We start from the raw sequence: 15,807 nt of genomic DNA on the forward strand, positions 1-15,807 counted from the left end.
GGTCCAGAGGTGATCATTTGGGTTGTGGCCATGAGTGAATTCACATATTTCACCTGATAAAAAATGTTCTTGTACAGGCACCTAATGTATCTAATGGTGGAATTTTATCAGTTACTAGGAGTCTGTATCAGGGGTTGACAAACTACAACCATGAGCCAGATCTCCCACTGCCAGTTTTGTAAATGAGGGTTTACATAGCCACACCCACTCATTCATATTGTGTCTGCTGTGCTTTTGTGTTACCACCAGGAGTTGAGTAGTTGCAACCGAGACTGATGGCCACAAAGCCTAAAATGTTTACTGTCTGGTCCTTTACAGAAAAAGTTTGCTGAACCCTAGTGTAGATTTCAGACAAGTCAATCCCTTTGGTTTATAGAGCTGTAACTCATTGGCTGATGGTAAATTAGCATAGGTGACTTCCAAGATCCTGTCCAACTAAGATTCTGTGGTTCTATACAGAGTCAACATTATACATGTTGTTCAGATGTGTTCACAGCTTAAGAGCTAGAAGTAGAATAGAGTCATCAATATAATTGTATTTATCTCTTCCATAGATATTTAGTATTTGTGTGAAATGTGAAATTTTAATAGCATTCTGCTTTAACTATGAATGCCATTGTTTATCTTTTTTAAAATTTAATTTTTATTGTTGAAAGTATTACAGATGTCTCTTTTGTTACCCCATGGACTCCCTTCCCCCAAGTTCCACCCCTTCCCCAGCTGTTTTACCATTTCCAGCTGTTACACTAGTGGATTGGAATGAAGCAATGGATTTTGTGAACAATTCAGTAGTGTCAGATTCAAAGTTATTTAATATTTTAAAAAAATAACTTTCCTCTTGCAAACCATTAGTGGCATTACTTTCTATGTAACCAGAGTTGTTAGTTTTTATTACTGTTCACCTGAGAATACCAAAGCACTTTACTAATATTTTATACCTTATTCATAAGGTCCTTCTTACACAAACAGAATGCGGTTAGTAAGAATGTTCTGTTTGGATGTTCTGTTTGTGTCTGTTTTCCATTGGATGCTCTACTGAAATATAGAAGATGTGGGCATTTTTCAGGAGAACAGAAATTCATTGAGGGGCTATAACTTTGGAAAATAATTTTAGTGTAACCTAATTAATATGAATTACTCTACTGGGAAACTAGAAACATGCAAAGTACCTATAGTAGAGTTGGAGTTCTTACATCAGGTTTTAGACCTCAAATACTAAGTCATTTATTTTTCTTTGGAATATATTTTTATTAAAACTACTTAAGTGCATGGTTTTTGCTTTAAGGTTTATATTTAAATATGTTGATTTAGTAAGAATAATATTTAAGAAAATAAATGCATAATGCAGTAATTTCTTTTAAAAAATTAGTAGAGTTTATTTTTTAGAGCAGTTCTAGGTTTACGAAAAAATTGAAAGTACAGACAGTTCCCATTATAATCCCTCACACTTGCTCTCCCCTTTCCCACTGTTTCCTCTGTTATAACACCTTGCATTGATGTGATACCTTTATTACAACTAATGAACCAATGCTGATATACCATTATTAATTAAAGACCATAGTTTACTTGAGGGCTTATTTTTTGTGTTGTATATCCTGTGGGTTTTGACAAATATATAATGAGTTGTAGCCACCATTACAGTATACAGTCTAGTTCCACTCCTAACAATCCCCTGTGCTCTGCCTGTTCATCCTTCCCTCCCTCCCCTCCAACTCCGGGCAACCACTAATGTTTTCACTATCGCCAAAGTTTTGTCTTTTCCAGAATGTCATATAGTTGGGATCATACAGTATGTAGCCTTTTCAGGTGGGCTTCTTTTACTTAGAAATAAATATGCCTTTAAGATTCCTCTGTGTCTTTTTGTTACTTGATAGCTCTGTGTGTGTGTGTGTGTGTGTGTGTGTGTGTACTACGTGTTGTCCCCACGTGTGTATACACGTGCAAGGAAGCTCCCCCATGCCTTAGGAACAGGGCAGGCAGTTCTTTCTGGCCTCTACTGCTGCTCTCCCTCTCATGTGTTCAGTCCCTCCACATACACACACCCCTCCCCCCAGGCTCCTCCTCCCTCCGGACAGGACGTGTACAGAAGCTCCATCCTCTTCCTGGAATGGTTGCCTCTGTCTGTCTCCACACCTTGAGCTTGTTCCCCACTCACCCTATTAAGTCCTCTCATCACATGCTCTGCTTCTTCACCTCACGTAGCACAGCTGTTATAAGGAATTACTTAATATCCCCCACCTCTACCCCGAGAGAACGCCTTCAGCTGCAAGAAACAGAAAACCTGATGGACAAATCCCTCAGGCAGACGGGGCTTTGTTCTCCTCAGATATAAAGGGGGCTGGAGGCCAGTGAAGGTTGCCTTTGGTCAGCTGATTCCCAGTGTTAGGATCCGGACGGGCGGATCCTCTGGTCCCTTCCCTCATGGCTGTTGAATGACTACTCCAGCTTCAGCATCACACCCGCACTCAAGGCTGGAGGAAGGGGTGGCTCTGGGCCTGTTCTCTTTTAGAAGCCCGCCACACACTTCCATGTGTGTGCTCCTGGCCAGCTCCCGCTAGAGTGAGCGTTTCCAGCCACCGGTGAGGAAGGTGAGTGTTTTGTGTTCCTTTATCAGACGGGCAGGTACAGCTGCAGGAGGAGACAGGCTCAGGAGCAAACAAGTTTATTATCCTCACAGCCCCGGCGACAAGGCATGGCATGCCTCGCAGCGTCTCAGGGGAAACACGTGGGTGGCCAGAAGGGAGTGAGGGCGAGGTGCAGGCCGGAGCCTTTGTTGGGGTTTCTGGGGAAAGAGCAGGGTTGGGCAGGGTCAGTGGTTTAGGTTGGGCTAGTCTGAGTCTTCCCAGAGGGTTTGGGCCTACAGGGGTGGTCCCTAGTTGCCTGGTCCCTGGCCCTGGGATGTTAAGAGAGGAATATTGCCGCCTGGGAAGCGCAGGTCTGATGGGGAGGAGATAGAGCTCTGAATTTACCGGTTTACATATTAAAGTCATGCTCAAGGCTGAGCTCTTTGCTGTCTTCTGGAATTTACGATCTCCCAGGAAGGGCAGTCTTTCCCAGCCAGAAAGGTTTTTCTTTCTTTTTTCTTTCTTTCTTTTTTTTTTTTTTAGTTAGCAAAACATAATATACAGAAAATAAAATTTATATTCTATTCAGCGAGGGAGAGGAGAGTAATTAAGTCTGGTGTTGGGTTCACCACTCAATGTCTACCATACCTCTCAGGACTACTGAAGGGGAGGGGTTGTCTGTTCTGTTCTTCCTGGAATTCCCAATGCCTCGCAGAGTGCTGGCACACAGAATGGACGGTGGGGTGCACGTTTGAAAGAGAAGGCAGAGCAAGGACGTTCGGGAGAAGGGAAAGTCAGGTGCAAGGGGACAAGTGACTGGGGCCTAGGCAGAGGACAGGGACAATTGGAAATTGAGGCTGAAAAGGTAGTTTGCACATCACGTTAGTTTGTTCTTGCTGTCAGCTTTGGGGAGGCATTGAAGAGCTTCAGGCCAAGGAGTGACACAGGATGTGGGGTTAAGGTTAGTGTGGGCTAGGAACTAGAGGAAGAGAGATGGGAATCAGGGAGACTAATGAACTATTAATCTCTGGTTTGATAAAGTAGAGTGAGAATAATTTGGGGGATTTGGAAATGTAATTTTGAAGTCATCCTCTAGAACAGTTAGTACCCTCAAAGTATGACCCTGGACCAGTTGCATCTGCAGTATGGCAGTGCGGTAAAAATGCAAATCCTTGGGAGCCACTCCAGACCTTTAGCAAGCCCTGCAGGTGACTCTGAGGTGCCTGAGGCTGGGGAGTCACTAACTAGCGCAGTAGACAACTTGGGTGAAGAGAGTCTGCGGGTCACCTGATCTGATGCAACCAATCTGCCTGTTAGGATCACCTGGGGCGCTTTTCATGCTGAGCCCCACAGCGGAACAACTAAAATCAGTCTCTAGGCGTGGGATCCAGGCATCAATTTATTTCCATTGCTCCCAGGTGATTCCAATAGGCAGCCAGGCCTGAAAACCACTGATCTTGTCTAACCCCATTGACGACAAAGCTCAGGGCTGGAAGATGAGTTGCTTGGGGTCACTCGGCAAGTTCAGGTAAGAATCAACCTTTTAAGCTGTTCTCTCCATGATACTTCAAATACTATCCCAACTTTCTGATATTTTGCCTTAAGATAATGGCTTCTAAATCATTCACAGTAACGATTGTAATTGCCAAAATTTTGGAAGAAAAATAGGTTGCAGACAGAATTATAAAAAATTCAGTTCTCCTTTAGTTAACAGCATTTCACACTTCAGGAAGTTATCCTTTTTATAAAGATTATGTTAAAAAAAAGTATGTATTTTAATGTAACAGTTAAGATATGGATAAATAGTGCTTTGTTATGTATGTGTAAGTAAAATAATCCTTTCTCAAACTCTAGGTGGAGCTCTTTGGTTTATATTGTTTTATGTTTTATTTTGAGCGCCTTTGTTTTAGAAAGGAGCTATTTTGGATTTTAAAAAATTAAACATTTATAATAAGTATTCTCAACATTTCTCAGCTCTCCTTTTTTTCTTTTTTTTCTTTCTGACTATACAATCATTTGGATACAAACTCATATTTGTTTCATTACTTGACCAAGCAATCCAAATCCAGGCCTGTGAGAGTCATTTCTGAATGGGTCTGAAATCTGTAATGTTATCTCACAGTGTTTAATGAATGGGATATGTTTCCCATGGTTTTTGTTTTCTTATAAGTCTTAATGTTGAAATAGAATTTCTGCAAGATGGGTTTCTTTTTCTGAATAATGTCGGTAGAGAAAGACCTCGTGGATGACACAGTTGTTGCTATAGTAATTTCTTCAGCTATTTTTTACCCAATTGTCTACAAAGGAGTGTTAACAGCTCCTTTCCTGTAACGTAAGTGAAACATCTGCTGCCTTTTCTTTTTCTCTTTCTTCCTTACTTGCTCAGTATTTCCCCTTTTACTGGGAGTGCACTTGAAAAACATTCCCGGAGTATGCAGCATGTTATTTTTAGATAGAGTAAGCCAGTGGCTGAGGTTCCTGGACCAGCAGCAACACCATCACCTGAGAGGGTTAGACATGCAGATTCTCAGGTCCTCCCCAGACCCACGGAACCAGAAACTCTGGGGGCATGGTCCACCAATTTGTGTTGAACCACTGGCATATGCGATTTTGAAAGGATGCAGGTCCCATACTCACTGGTGCCTACATAAAATACTCATTCTTTGCAATCAGCTATGCCCATTTTAGGGTTGTCCCGTGCTTTTTAAATCACGTAGGGATTTACTACAAAGAAAGAATTCTCATTCAATAAGTTTGAGGTGCCTGATAGTCTATTTTGTTGTTGTTAATCCTTATCGGAGGATATTTTCCTCACCAGAGGATATTTTTTCCATTGCTTTTTAGAGAGAATGGGAGAGAGAGAAAGAGAGCTAGAGCGGGAGAGAGACACTGATTGGTTGCCTTCCTCACATGCCCCAACCATGGCCATGGAATCAAACCTGCAACCCAGGTGCATGCCTTTGTCCAGGAATCTGGTGTGTGGGCCGATGCTGCCAGTGTTTCCCAAACTTTTGACATATGTGTACCCCTTCTATAATTTTCGTAACGCTGAGTACCCCTCGTACTCATGAGAAAGTAGAATTAGGCGCACCTAAGCACTGTGCAGTGCATATCCCCACCAAACTCTGGCGCAACGCGTACCCTCACCAAACTTTTCTGTACCCTGGGGGTACGCGTACCACACTTTGGGAAACATCTGACCAGGCTGAGAGATGTAGCTCACAGAGGAGGGGAGCGGCCTCTCTTAACAAAGGGATCTATTTTGGTTTTGCTTTGTTCCTTTTAATGCTTTCAACAATTGCATTTGGTCTATCTTCACAAGAGCCAGATGGTAATCCTTGGGTCCCTTTGTCATTCCTACATCTATCGACCTGTGACCTTCTGTTCCCAGCTCCTGCAGAACATAAACATACATCTAATGTATCTCTACTCGTTTCTTTTAACATTTCTGATGTATCTCTACTCATTTCTTGTTCTGTGTAGTTTTTTCAAATATTTTTGGATTGTGATTCAGTTATGTAGCATATTCATTATTCCTCTCAGCTTGCCAACTGAGAAATGTGATAAACATCCTTTCTATATCACTGTTCAAATAATTGATAACAGTATTCAACAGTGTAGGGCTTTCAGCATGCTTTAGAAACTTCTCTTTTACATATATAGACATACTGGCAAAGATGTAATGATGTAATTCTTTAGGGCATTATACAGTATTTTTCAAAAGTGAGGAAATAGCATAATGAACACCTACATCTAGTTTTCAGAGTTGTAATTTTAAAGATCGTCACACATATAGAAACTAATGAAGACATTCGAGGTATTGTTGGAGGGCATTGGAATATGGCTTAGCTTTCACAAACATTAAGGAATTAGTGCTAAATCTGTTGGTGTGATAGTAGTATCATGGTAACGTAGGAAAATGTTATTTTTCACAGCTCTGTACTGAAGTTTTGGGATAAAATGTCATGATGTCCATAATTTTATTTATAGTACTTCAGACTGTTATGAGAATCCAATAGAGAGTTATTGAATAGGAGGAACCTAAAGAGAGTCAGAGTAATGGCTAATTTTGTCAGTCTATACTGATGGAATTGTTCTGAATCTGGGATATTTTCACAAATTTCAAATAAACCAACTTTAAAAAATTACCACATAATGTGCAAAAAAAGAAATGTTCTTCCTACTTTTGGGCCCCAAGCCAGCTCAGAGCCTCACTCCATCCCATTTCTTTACCCTTAATATTACTATCGTTTATAATAAAAATTGTTTCTATATTTTGATGTAGACTTCTCAAAACTGTTTTGTCAAACTCTCCACTCTGACCATGGACTCCATAAAATATGGCTTACCCGGAAGCTCTGAGCCACTTGTCTAATCAAATAAGAAAGCTACATGGTGGTGATCGAGGGACCATAAAAAATAATTGGATATTACCAAAGGTAGCATTATTAATATAATTTCAGAAACATTACTGGGATAATATTTAGACAAGTAGTAAGATCAATTATTTTATATGTTTGACGATTTATTTTAATATATATATGTATGACAATCATTGACTTTAAGAAACTTAATGAATTTAATAGAGAGGAAGAGCTATGAAAATGAATATAAAGTATCTCGGGGAAAATGTAAAAGGGATAAGACTAGTCTGGCTGTGTCTGTAACTATTAGGAATAAAACTTTAAGTATTGCCATTTTCTGGGTGGCTGAGGATGACAATGGCAAAATTGGTATTGCATGCATTCACTTAAATAGCATAGGCAACGAGCAATCAAGTGAAGCACTGGGAAGATGAGTCAAAGCTTTACTTTTGGCACCAGTTTCCATCCCTACATGCTTGTTGAGATTTATAAAACATGGATTCCTGCTCAGAGACAATTAGAAATGTTACAGAAGAATTTTTTTTAAATATTTGTTTATTTATTTATTATATTTATTTACTATTTTTGATGGTTCTATACTCCTTTCTTACTGTCCTCCCTCCCCATGATAAGTTATTTATTTTTTTACTATTTGAATAGATTTTAATAAGGAAGATATACAAATGGCCAGTAAGTACATGAAAATGTGTTCAAAATCATTAGTCCTAGGGAAATTCAAATTAAAACCACAGCATAATAATGGATACCAAATGGCAATCTATGGTAAATTAGAAGCTATTTAACAGAGGTGAACCTTTTTTTAATGACTCCAGCCTGTAATCTCAGTAGTAAATCTCCCAGGGCCAGTGGACATGTGTAGTGCCATTTGTGCCAAACAAAATGGCCGCTGTGTTCTGTACTGTGTTGGTCTGCCTGTTTTCTGTTTCTTTTACTTTCAGGGCATGCCCATGAAAGCCTTCCCCTTTCCCCGCTTACTTCTGATCTGTGGGCATAACCGACATATATACACATGGAATCACCTTTCTTTGGCTCCCACTTTAGACTTGATAAATAATCTTCAACCTGTAGGAATTTAAGACTAGTTGGATCTATCAGCTATATCTATATTCATGTTATTCCAGACATTTTTGACAGCACACAGGAAAGGCCCACAAAAATTATTAGGTTTTACCTGAAGAAAAATACTGCCTCTGCTTTTATAAGTCAATTTTGTTTTGTAATAAAATACCTGCACATGTTTTAAAAAGTTGAATAGTCCTAAAAGTATAAAAGAAAACCCAGCAGCCACCCCTTCTAACCCATCCCATCCCTCAACAACTTTTAGATTTGGGCATTTCTCCCAATTTCAAAATAATATACTTAAAGTGGTATCTCTGAAAAATCATTATTTTAGACATTATCTATTGACTTTGTGTTCTGATAGATGAATCTAGTCACTTTCTACTAGGACAACTGAGCTCTGTCCTAAAAGGTAACTCTTGTACCACTAACCTCTGTATAACCACTCTGTACACAACGTAACTCTCTTACTGATTACACCTCATCTTCCTTCCCTCACTTCCCCAGGACAGTTACATCTGACTTTTGGTTAAATGAGTCAACAGTTGGTTTTCATATTCTTAGAGCTCTGTGCTCACTGCGAACAAGGTGGTATGTTCCCCAAGATCACAGCACCGTGAGGCTGCCCTTGCAGGTGCCGATGACTTGCCTCTGCTTCTCATTCTTTTAAAGTCTAGAAGGGGGTGCAGCTGCTCATCCTCCTCCTGAGAAACCCAAAGAAGGAAACGGGCTCCAGTTGTTCATTTCTTCTGGAATTTGGTGATACTTAAAGACACTTCATTGTCATTTCTAGGCAATGAGAAAACTTTTACCTCCAAGTCCTGTTATTAAAATACTTTATTAAAATACTTTTTATGATAGTCTAGATCTCTCCTAGATGGTTGGAGGCATGCTCATATCTCTGGCTTGACTGTGAGGAGTCTTGAGGGCAGGGATTGTGAATATGGCTTTAAAAAGAAGAGGTGTTTGAGAAGGAAAGGTTAGGGTTGGCTAGGCACAAGGAAGGAGGTATGTATACACTTGGTCACTGGTCCTTTTTAATGTGAAGCCCTGGGACTCCTGGAACGAAATAGCTGTGCAGTCAGAGGGTTCTCATTCATGGTTAACCATTTACTGCTCTTTTTATAGCTTATCTGTTGGGAATCGGAGGGTGTGAGATTGAACATGTGGCTTTTGAGGGTTTTGACTCAAGGGTTACCTCAGAGTCCCACAGTTTCCTGATGGCCTTACTCCATGTCTGCTCTCTCCAGCCTCAAATATGGATCCTTTTATCTTGTAAAACTACTTAGAAGAGCTTTAAAAATAAAGAAATAATGGGCTCAGTTTTCAGTGATAGATTTTCTCCCAGTGTTGAAGGTATGGCATGGAATAAGAGAATATGATAGAAGAATGAATTAACTCTTGTCTCTCTACTAAGAGTTTTAATTACTGATGACTGAATTTATATATTTTTTAGTAAGTACATTTAACTGTCTTTGGTAGCATTTGTGGTTGCAGTATGTTGTTGGTTACTAAATATATTATTAACCTGTTTGAGAGTAACTCTGGCACTTTTTGTTCATGAAAGTTGATTTTCACTAGCAGAAGGATTATAAATAAAATTAATTGGAGAGCTTTTTCACTCCTTAAATTAGTGATTCTAAAAATTTTGAACTGGAAAATTTAATAATAGAGTTAGTAGATCTAAGCTTCTTTGGAAATTGTACTTGTCAGTTCTATTTTTGGTTTCTTAGGAAACAAGTTTTAAAAAGCTCTTTAGATTTTAATACATTTCTAATTACATTTCTTTCTCCTCTTTTGAGAAACTTGTTTTTCTTTAAAAAGGTGCTGAGTTCTTGGCACTGATAGGAATATTGGTTTTAAAAAATTATATTCCCTCCAACCATAGTCATATCCTAATAATAAAAGGCTAATTAAATATAATTGTCCCCTCAACTGGGAGTTCAACCAGAGAACAGGTCTGTCTGGCCAACTGCCCATGGTCCCTCCTCCCAGCTGGCCACATCAGCCTGATCAGGGTGGGCTGGCTGGACCCCACTAGTGCATGAATTCATACAATAAGCCTCTAGTATGTATATATTACAAAGTAGGGGCAAAAGTAGGTTTACAGTTGTTCAAATGAAAAATACATAATACAGGAATAAATAATTATACAAGAATAAACTCTTCCATGTACTCACAACTGTAAACCTACTTTTGCCTACCCCTGAATATAAATCCTGCAAAAGGACAACACAAAAGTCGGGTGCTTAAGCAAAGCTTCTGAAATTGCAGTTGTTTAGTGTGGTCACATGGTTTATTTGTGAGTACATTTGTCACAACTGAATTTATGGCCTGGGTTAAGTTTCCTTCATCTCTCAAATCATTGGCCACATCAACTATTTCACAACTGTGTGCGTAACCCACAACAGTGGATGCGTGTGGAGATCCTGTTAACTTCCACACCTGGAATACAAGCAGGATGCGAGGAGGGGGCGGCGGTGGTGGGGAAATTGAACTGCAATCATTTCTCAGCTCCTGTGTCCACAGTTTGGGGACCTTGCGCATTGCACAGCGGGTTTATGTGATTGATTTCCACACATCTTTTCTCACATACCTTAGAGATAAAAGGTGGGAAGAAAGGGGCATTTTTCTGATTAGTTGCTACCTCTTGTGGGGTTGCAAACCAAGGGAAACGGTACAGTCTTTCAGCCTGTCTCTTCCCTCCTGATACTGTCTTTTACAATGATCTTTTCAGTTGCTGTCAAGTTCCAGGGAGATTGATATTGGTTCTGACAATCTGTAGAGGCACAGGGAGTATGCATACTCTGTCACTCTCCTCCATTGCCGCTACCTGTCCCAAAATCTCTTCTCCTCCCCCAGTACTCGAGGTTGGGGAGTCACTGTCTTCACATGGCTGACTCCTTGTCACTCAGTTATCCACTCACATTTCACTTCCTCAGTGGGGACTTGGTTGCGCACTCCAGTCAAAGTAGATGTAGTGTCATTCCCTGCCATATCACCTTATCTTTAACCATAGCACTTGTTGCCATTAGATATTTTTATATTTATTTGTTCTTTATATTGCTCCAAAATATATGCTCCATAAAAATTGGACCTATTTCCTGTCTTGTTGATGGCATTCAGTCCTTTTTTTTTTTTTTAATGTGAAAAACCAGATAGCAAATATTTTAGGCTCCTTTGGCCAAATAGTCTCTGTCAAATCTACTCAACTCTGCCACCCTAGCACAAATACAACCATAGATAATATATAAACAAATGAATGAAGTTGGGTCCCAATAAAACTTTAGTTATGGACACTGAAATCTGAATTTCACATAATTTTTATGTGTTATCTATCCATATTATTTTTTCCTGACCGTTGTAATATATAAAAACCATTCTTAGGTTGTGAGCTTCATAAAAACAGCAAGTTTGGCCTGCGGACTATAGTTTACTAACCCCTGATGAAGAACATTGCCTGGCTGGCCCTTACTGCAAGTTCATTATTGTGAATAATACAGTGGAGTGATAGGGAGGAATTTTTACATAAAGAAAATATATTTACTCCTAAACATAGAATGGGAAAGTATTTTTATAAATCAATCCTGAATATATAGATTATTCTGGAAGGATAAGATCCTTTTTTGATATCTCTGTATTTGGCCTTGGGAGTATACAGATGATCAGACAGCAATAATTCTTAATTTCCTTTTTTCTTTTTAACTGTAAATTTGCTTATTATTAAACTCATACATATCGGGATACAGACGACCAGTTGTCTCCTAATATCCAGCTGTTCCCTTCTTTAGTAATAGAAGCTCTGAATTTAAACTTAAGCGATTTGGCCTTGCAATCGATGTTGATGGTTGACCTGGATTAACCCATGATTCTGTACATTTGGATTCTCAAAATAAATCCATTTTTCATCACCAGTCACAATTCAGTGCAAAAAAGACTTTCTTTCATGCTGTTGAAGCAACATTTTACTGATGACTTTTCGGTTTTCCATTTGTCTTTCATTCATTTGATGTGGCACCCATTTTCCTTCATTTTAAAAAATCTTTCCCATTGCTTGTAGATGATCAAAAATTGTTTGCTGAGCAAAGTTGTTTTTTGAGTTTGACATGCATCTTCATCCAGTAATGCTTATAACTGTTGGTCTTCAGACTTTTTCAGTTGACCTGGACGTTCTTTGTCTTTCACATCAAAATCATCACTTTAAAGCGTTTAAAACAGAATTCATAAGTATTTTGAGATGGAACATGTTTACCATAAGCTTCTGGAAGTAATCAGCAGCACTTTTCTTCAAAATAATGAATTATAACTTCCCGCAAATGCTTTTTTTTTTTTTTTTTTGGCACAAAATTTGACATTTTTAAGTGTAAAAATACCTATGATGTTAACACCTTCAGCAAATATGACATATGCAAGTTTTGAAGCTTGCTGTCAATACAACAAAATAGTATACATATACATATCAAATCGCATATATATATCAACATATGTGTAACTCTATCTATTGAAAAAAAAATCCGCATTATTAACCGGTACACCTAGTAATCTATTTAAATCTTTCTGTTAAGAGCATCTGAACGGCTCTGTATCCTAATTAATACAATACTCATTTTAGAACATTTAGAACAAACAAAAAAAGTGCCAAAGAAGAGGAGGGGGGAATGATTATAATTCTATCTGCCAGAGTCAGCCATTGTTAACTGATACCTGAGTGGACAGGTGGCATGGCCCCCTTCAACCTCTTGGGAAGTGAAGCACCCCATCTCTCCTTGGTTTTCTATTAGTCCTGCCCAGACCTTGTAGTCACTCTTGCTCAATCACCCCATTTGAGTGTGCCATCTAGTTCCTGGAAGGACTATGACTCATACAAAAATGAGCTGAAAACTTTTCCTACTTCTTAAGTATTCTTCTAAACAAGATTTTTACTGGCCCTGTAAGATCCCATCATGTAGACTTAACCAGTGTTTCTTGAACTAATTCCCTATTGTTGGAGTGTTTATCCAATCTTCATACTGATTTTTATCATGACACAGCAAAGTATTAATTATGCCATTAAAAACTCTCAAACACTTTTTAAAAATGATTGCTATATTATGGGTAGAACTGTTCCTTGAGTTGTTTATTCATTAGTGACAAGAAACTTGTTCTTGTTTTTTCTTTAGGGAACACCTCTCTCTACTCCATGTGTCCCTACCAACTCCCAGATACAAAGGGTGGGTATAAGATGGTGCTGTCTGGTCCCGGCCCCACATTCCCTGGGTACCATGATTCCCTGGATACCAATAAACTTTACTTGCTTAAGTTAAAAAAATCCTAAATCGCCGAAGCCGGTTTGGCTCAGTGGTAGAGTGTCGGTTTGCGGACTGAAGGGTCCCAGGTTCGATTCTGGTCAAAGGCATGTACATTGGTTGCGGGCACATCCCCAGTAGGGGGTGTGCAAGAGGCAGCTGGTCGATGTTTCTCTCTCATCGACGTTTCTAGCTCTCTAGCTCTCTCCCTTCCTCTCTGTAAAAAATCAATAAAATAGATTTAAAAAAAATTCCTAAATCATGCAATAAAAATTTTCTAGAATGAAATAGATTTTTTTTTCATATATACACAAACCTCTACTAAAATACATGTTAGAAAAGCAGAAAACATGAATAAATGGGAAGAGGGGCTATTTCTTTGGATAAAAAGGTTCAATATTAGCAAGATATCAATAGATCAGATTAATTAATGCATTTAAAGCAATTGTAATTGTAGTGAAAACTGTGATTATCTACCAACATCTATTCCATTCCAGGTCTGTGGGTGTGCGTGATTAATCCAATTAGGTCATTTTGATTTTGTCTTTCATTGTTGTGATTGATTTAAAAAAAAAATGAGAATTCAGGCTAATGACACACAATTTTCTGGTGCCTTGATGTCTTTTGCTAGAGGTGAGCAAGGATGCAGTGGTTTGGGTTGCATCTGTTAGCCATCCTACATCTATGAGCTGAAGGGTGACATTGACATTGGATAGCAGAGCTGGAAAATGGAAAGACAGAGGTTATTAATGATATTGATGGGCAATTGATTCAAGCACCACTGAAATTTGATCTACCTTTGGACTCATAGTTATGAAAGCCAATCAATTCCTTTATTGTTTAAGCCTCTTTGACTTGGGCTTTCAGTGTTTTGCAGCATAGAGAATACTAACTGACATGGTAATCATTATTTCTCAGGGATTTCCTTTGAAAAGAAATGACAAAATGCTTTTAAAACTTAAAGAATGAAAAATTTAATTTTAAAAAAATATTTTTTATTGATTTTTTACAGAGAGGAAGGGAGAGAGATAGAGCTAGAAACGTCGATGAGAGAGAAACATCGACCAGCTGCCTCTTGCACACCCCCTACCGGCAATGTGCCCGCAACCAATGTACATGCCCTTGACCATAATCGAACCTGGGAACTTTCAGTCCGCAGACCAATGCTCTATCCACTAAGCCAAACCAGTTTCGGCGAAAAATTTAAATTTTTATAGTAATTTTAGCATTGTACTACTATTGATACTAACAAATATTGACCAGTTTAGGCCATGAAATAGAATAGGAAGTTCAGAAACAGACTCTAATACATGCACTTACTATATGATAAAGTTGGGTTATTTTAATAAACAATGTTGAAACCATTGGTAACTATTTGGAAAAAATACAATAACAACAAAATAACATTAGTCCTCTTTCTTCTATCAAATAAATCCTGTTTAGATTAAGAGTTAAATGTAAAAGATTAAACCAAGAACTAAAAGAATATATAGATACCAAATCTTGGAGTAAAGGCCTTATAAATTGGAAGTCAAGTAAAATGTGAAGGAAATATAGGAGAGACTATTTAAAATTTGATATGCCAAAGAATATCATAATAAAAATGTATGGTCAAAGTAAATTTTTAAATACAGAGTAATATATTCTGTTAATTTGATTTTATTTGTACTGTGTTCAAAAGATTAAAACCAGAGTTTTTATAGGCATGATAGATGAAACCTCAAGACTGATCATCTTTCACCCATCAGCATTTTCTTTTGGGAACACTGTGTGATGGGTTTTAGTCAATTCTACAGGAAGTAAGACATCAATAATTGAAAATGAAAATAATTTCACTATACACTTTTATTGAGTTAAAGCTTTTGTTCAACCCAGCTTTTTCTTCCATGAGGCATGCTATACAAAACTGAAGTGTACTGGTTGATTGATATTTTTCTTTTATCAGGAAACTGCATTATTGCAATTTATTATATAAGCATACAGGACAAATCCTATCTATAGAGTAATAGGTACTATCAACATCAAAGACTCTTATTTTCTCAGTATTAAACTTTATTTTTCTTTTTAAAATATTTAACCTAGTTACAAATTCTAATGACGTTTTTTCTTTTCCTGTTGCTTTGTAATGTTACAATAAATTTTACATTCTTTATTTGTATTTTATCCCCAGATTTGTTTCGTTTAGTCCCCTCCCCCCAGATTTTTGTAGTTATTCTCTATGTGTATCCCCTTAAACACTGTTGTTTCTTCCATTCACTTGGTATAGGGAGAAGCAACCTGCTCTGTCTATTCCGGTTTCCTAAGTTTGGACTGCTAAGTCCCTTTGATGTCTGTGAAGTTTCTTTGCTACATTGGGGCTGGGTGTGTGTTTTCCCAAGCAGCTGTATAGGTGTGATGGGTGCTGAACTAGAAAATTGTGAGACATCATCTGGGCCTAGAGGGGGAGGACCTTTTTAGTCAAAGGCAAGATGAAGAACCAGAGGAAACTATAATAGTTAGCATTGAAGAGAGAAC

At 38.3% G+C, this 15,807-nt stretch overlaps 1 protein-coding gene across 5 annotated transcripts in view; it reads left to right on the plus strand.

The window, feature by feature from the left end:
* Positions 1-15,807, plus strand: part of ACYP2 (acylphosphatase 2) — a 137,142-nt gene that overhangs the window by 71,703 nt on the left and 49,632 nt on the right. Inside the window, exon 4 of one of the 5 annotated variants that reach the window (XM_045580747.1) lies at positions 13,168-13,243. The exons of the other annotated variants lie outside the window; for them this stretch is intronic. Within the exon in view, the coding sequence (XP_045436703.1) occupies positions 13,168-13,228 (61 nt within the window). The 3' untranslated portion in view covers positions 13,229-13,243. Of the gene's footprint in view, positions 1-13,167; positions 13,244-15,807 lie in introns of those variants that run through there. 5 annotated transcript variants of the gene reach the window in all.

The sequence above is a fragment of the Pipistrellus kuhlii genome, unplaced genomic scaffold, assembly GCF_014108245.1.
Source record: "Pipistrellus kuhlii isolate mPipKuh1 unplaced genomic scaffold, mPipKuh1.p scaffold_m20_p_13, whole genome shotgun sequence".
Taxonomy (NCBI): Eukaryota; Metazoa; Chordata; class Mammalia; order Chiroptera; family Vespertilionidae; genus Pipistrellus; species Pipistrellus kuhlii.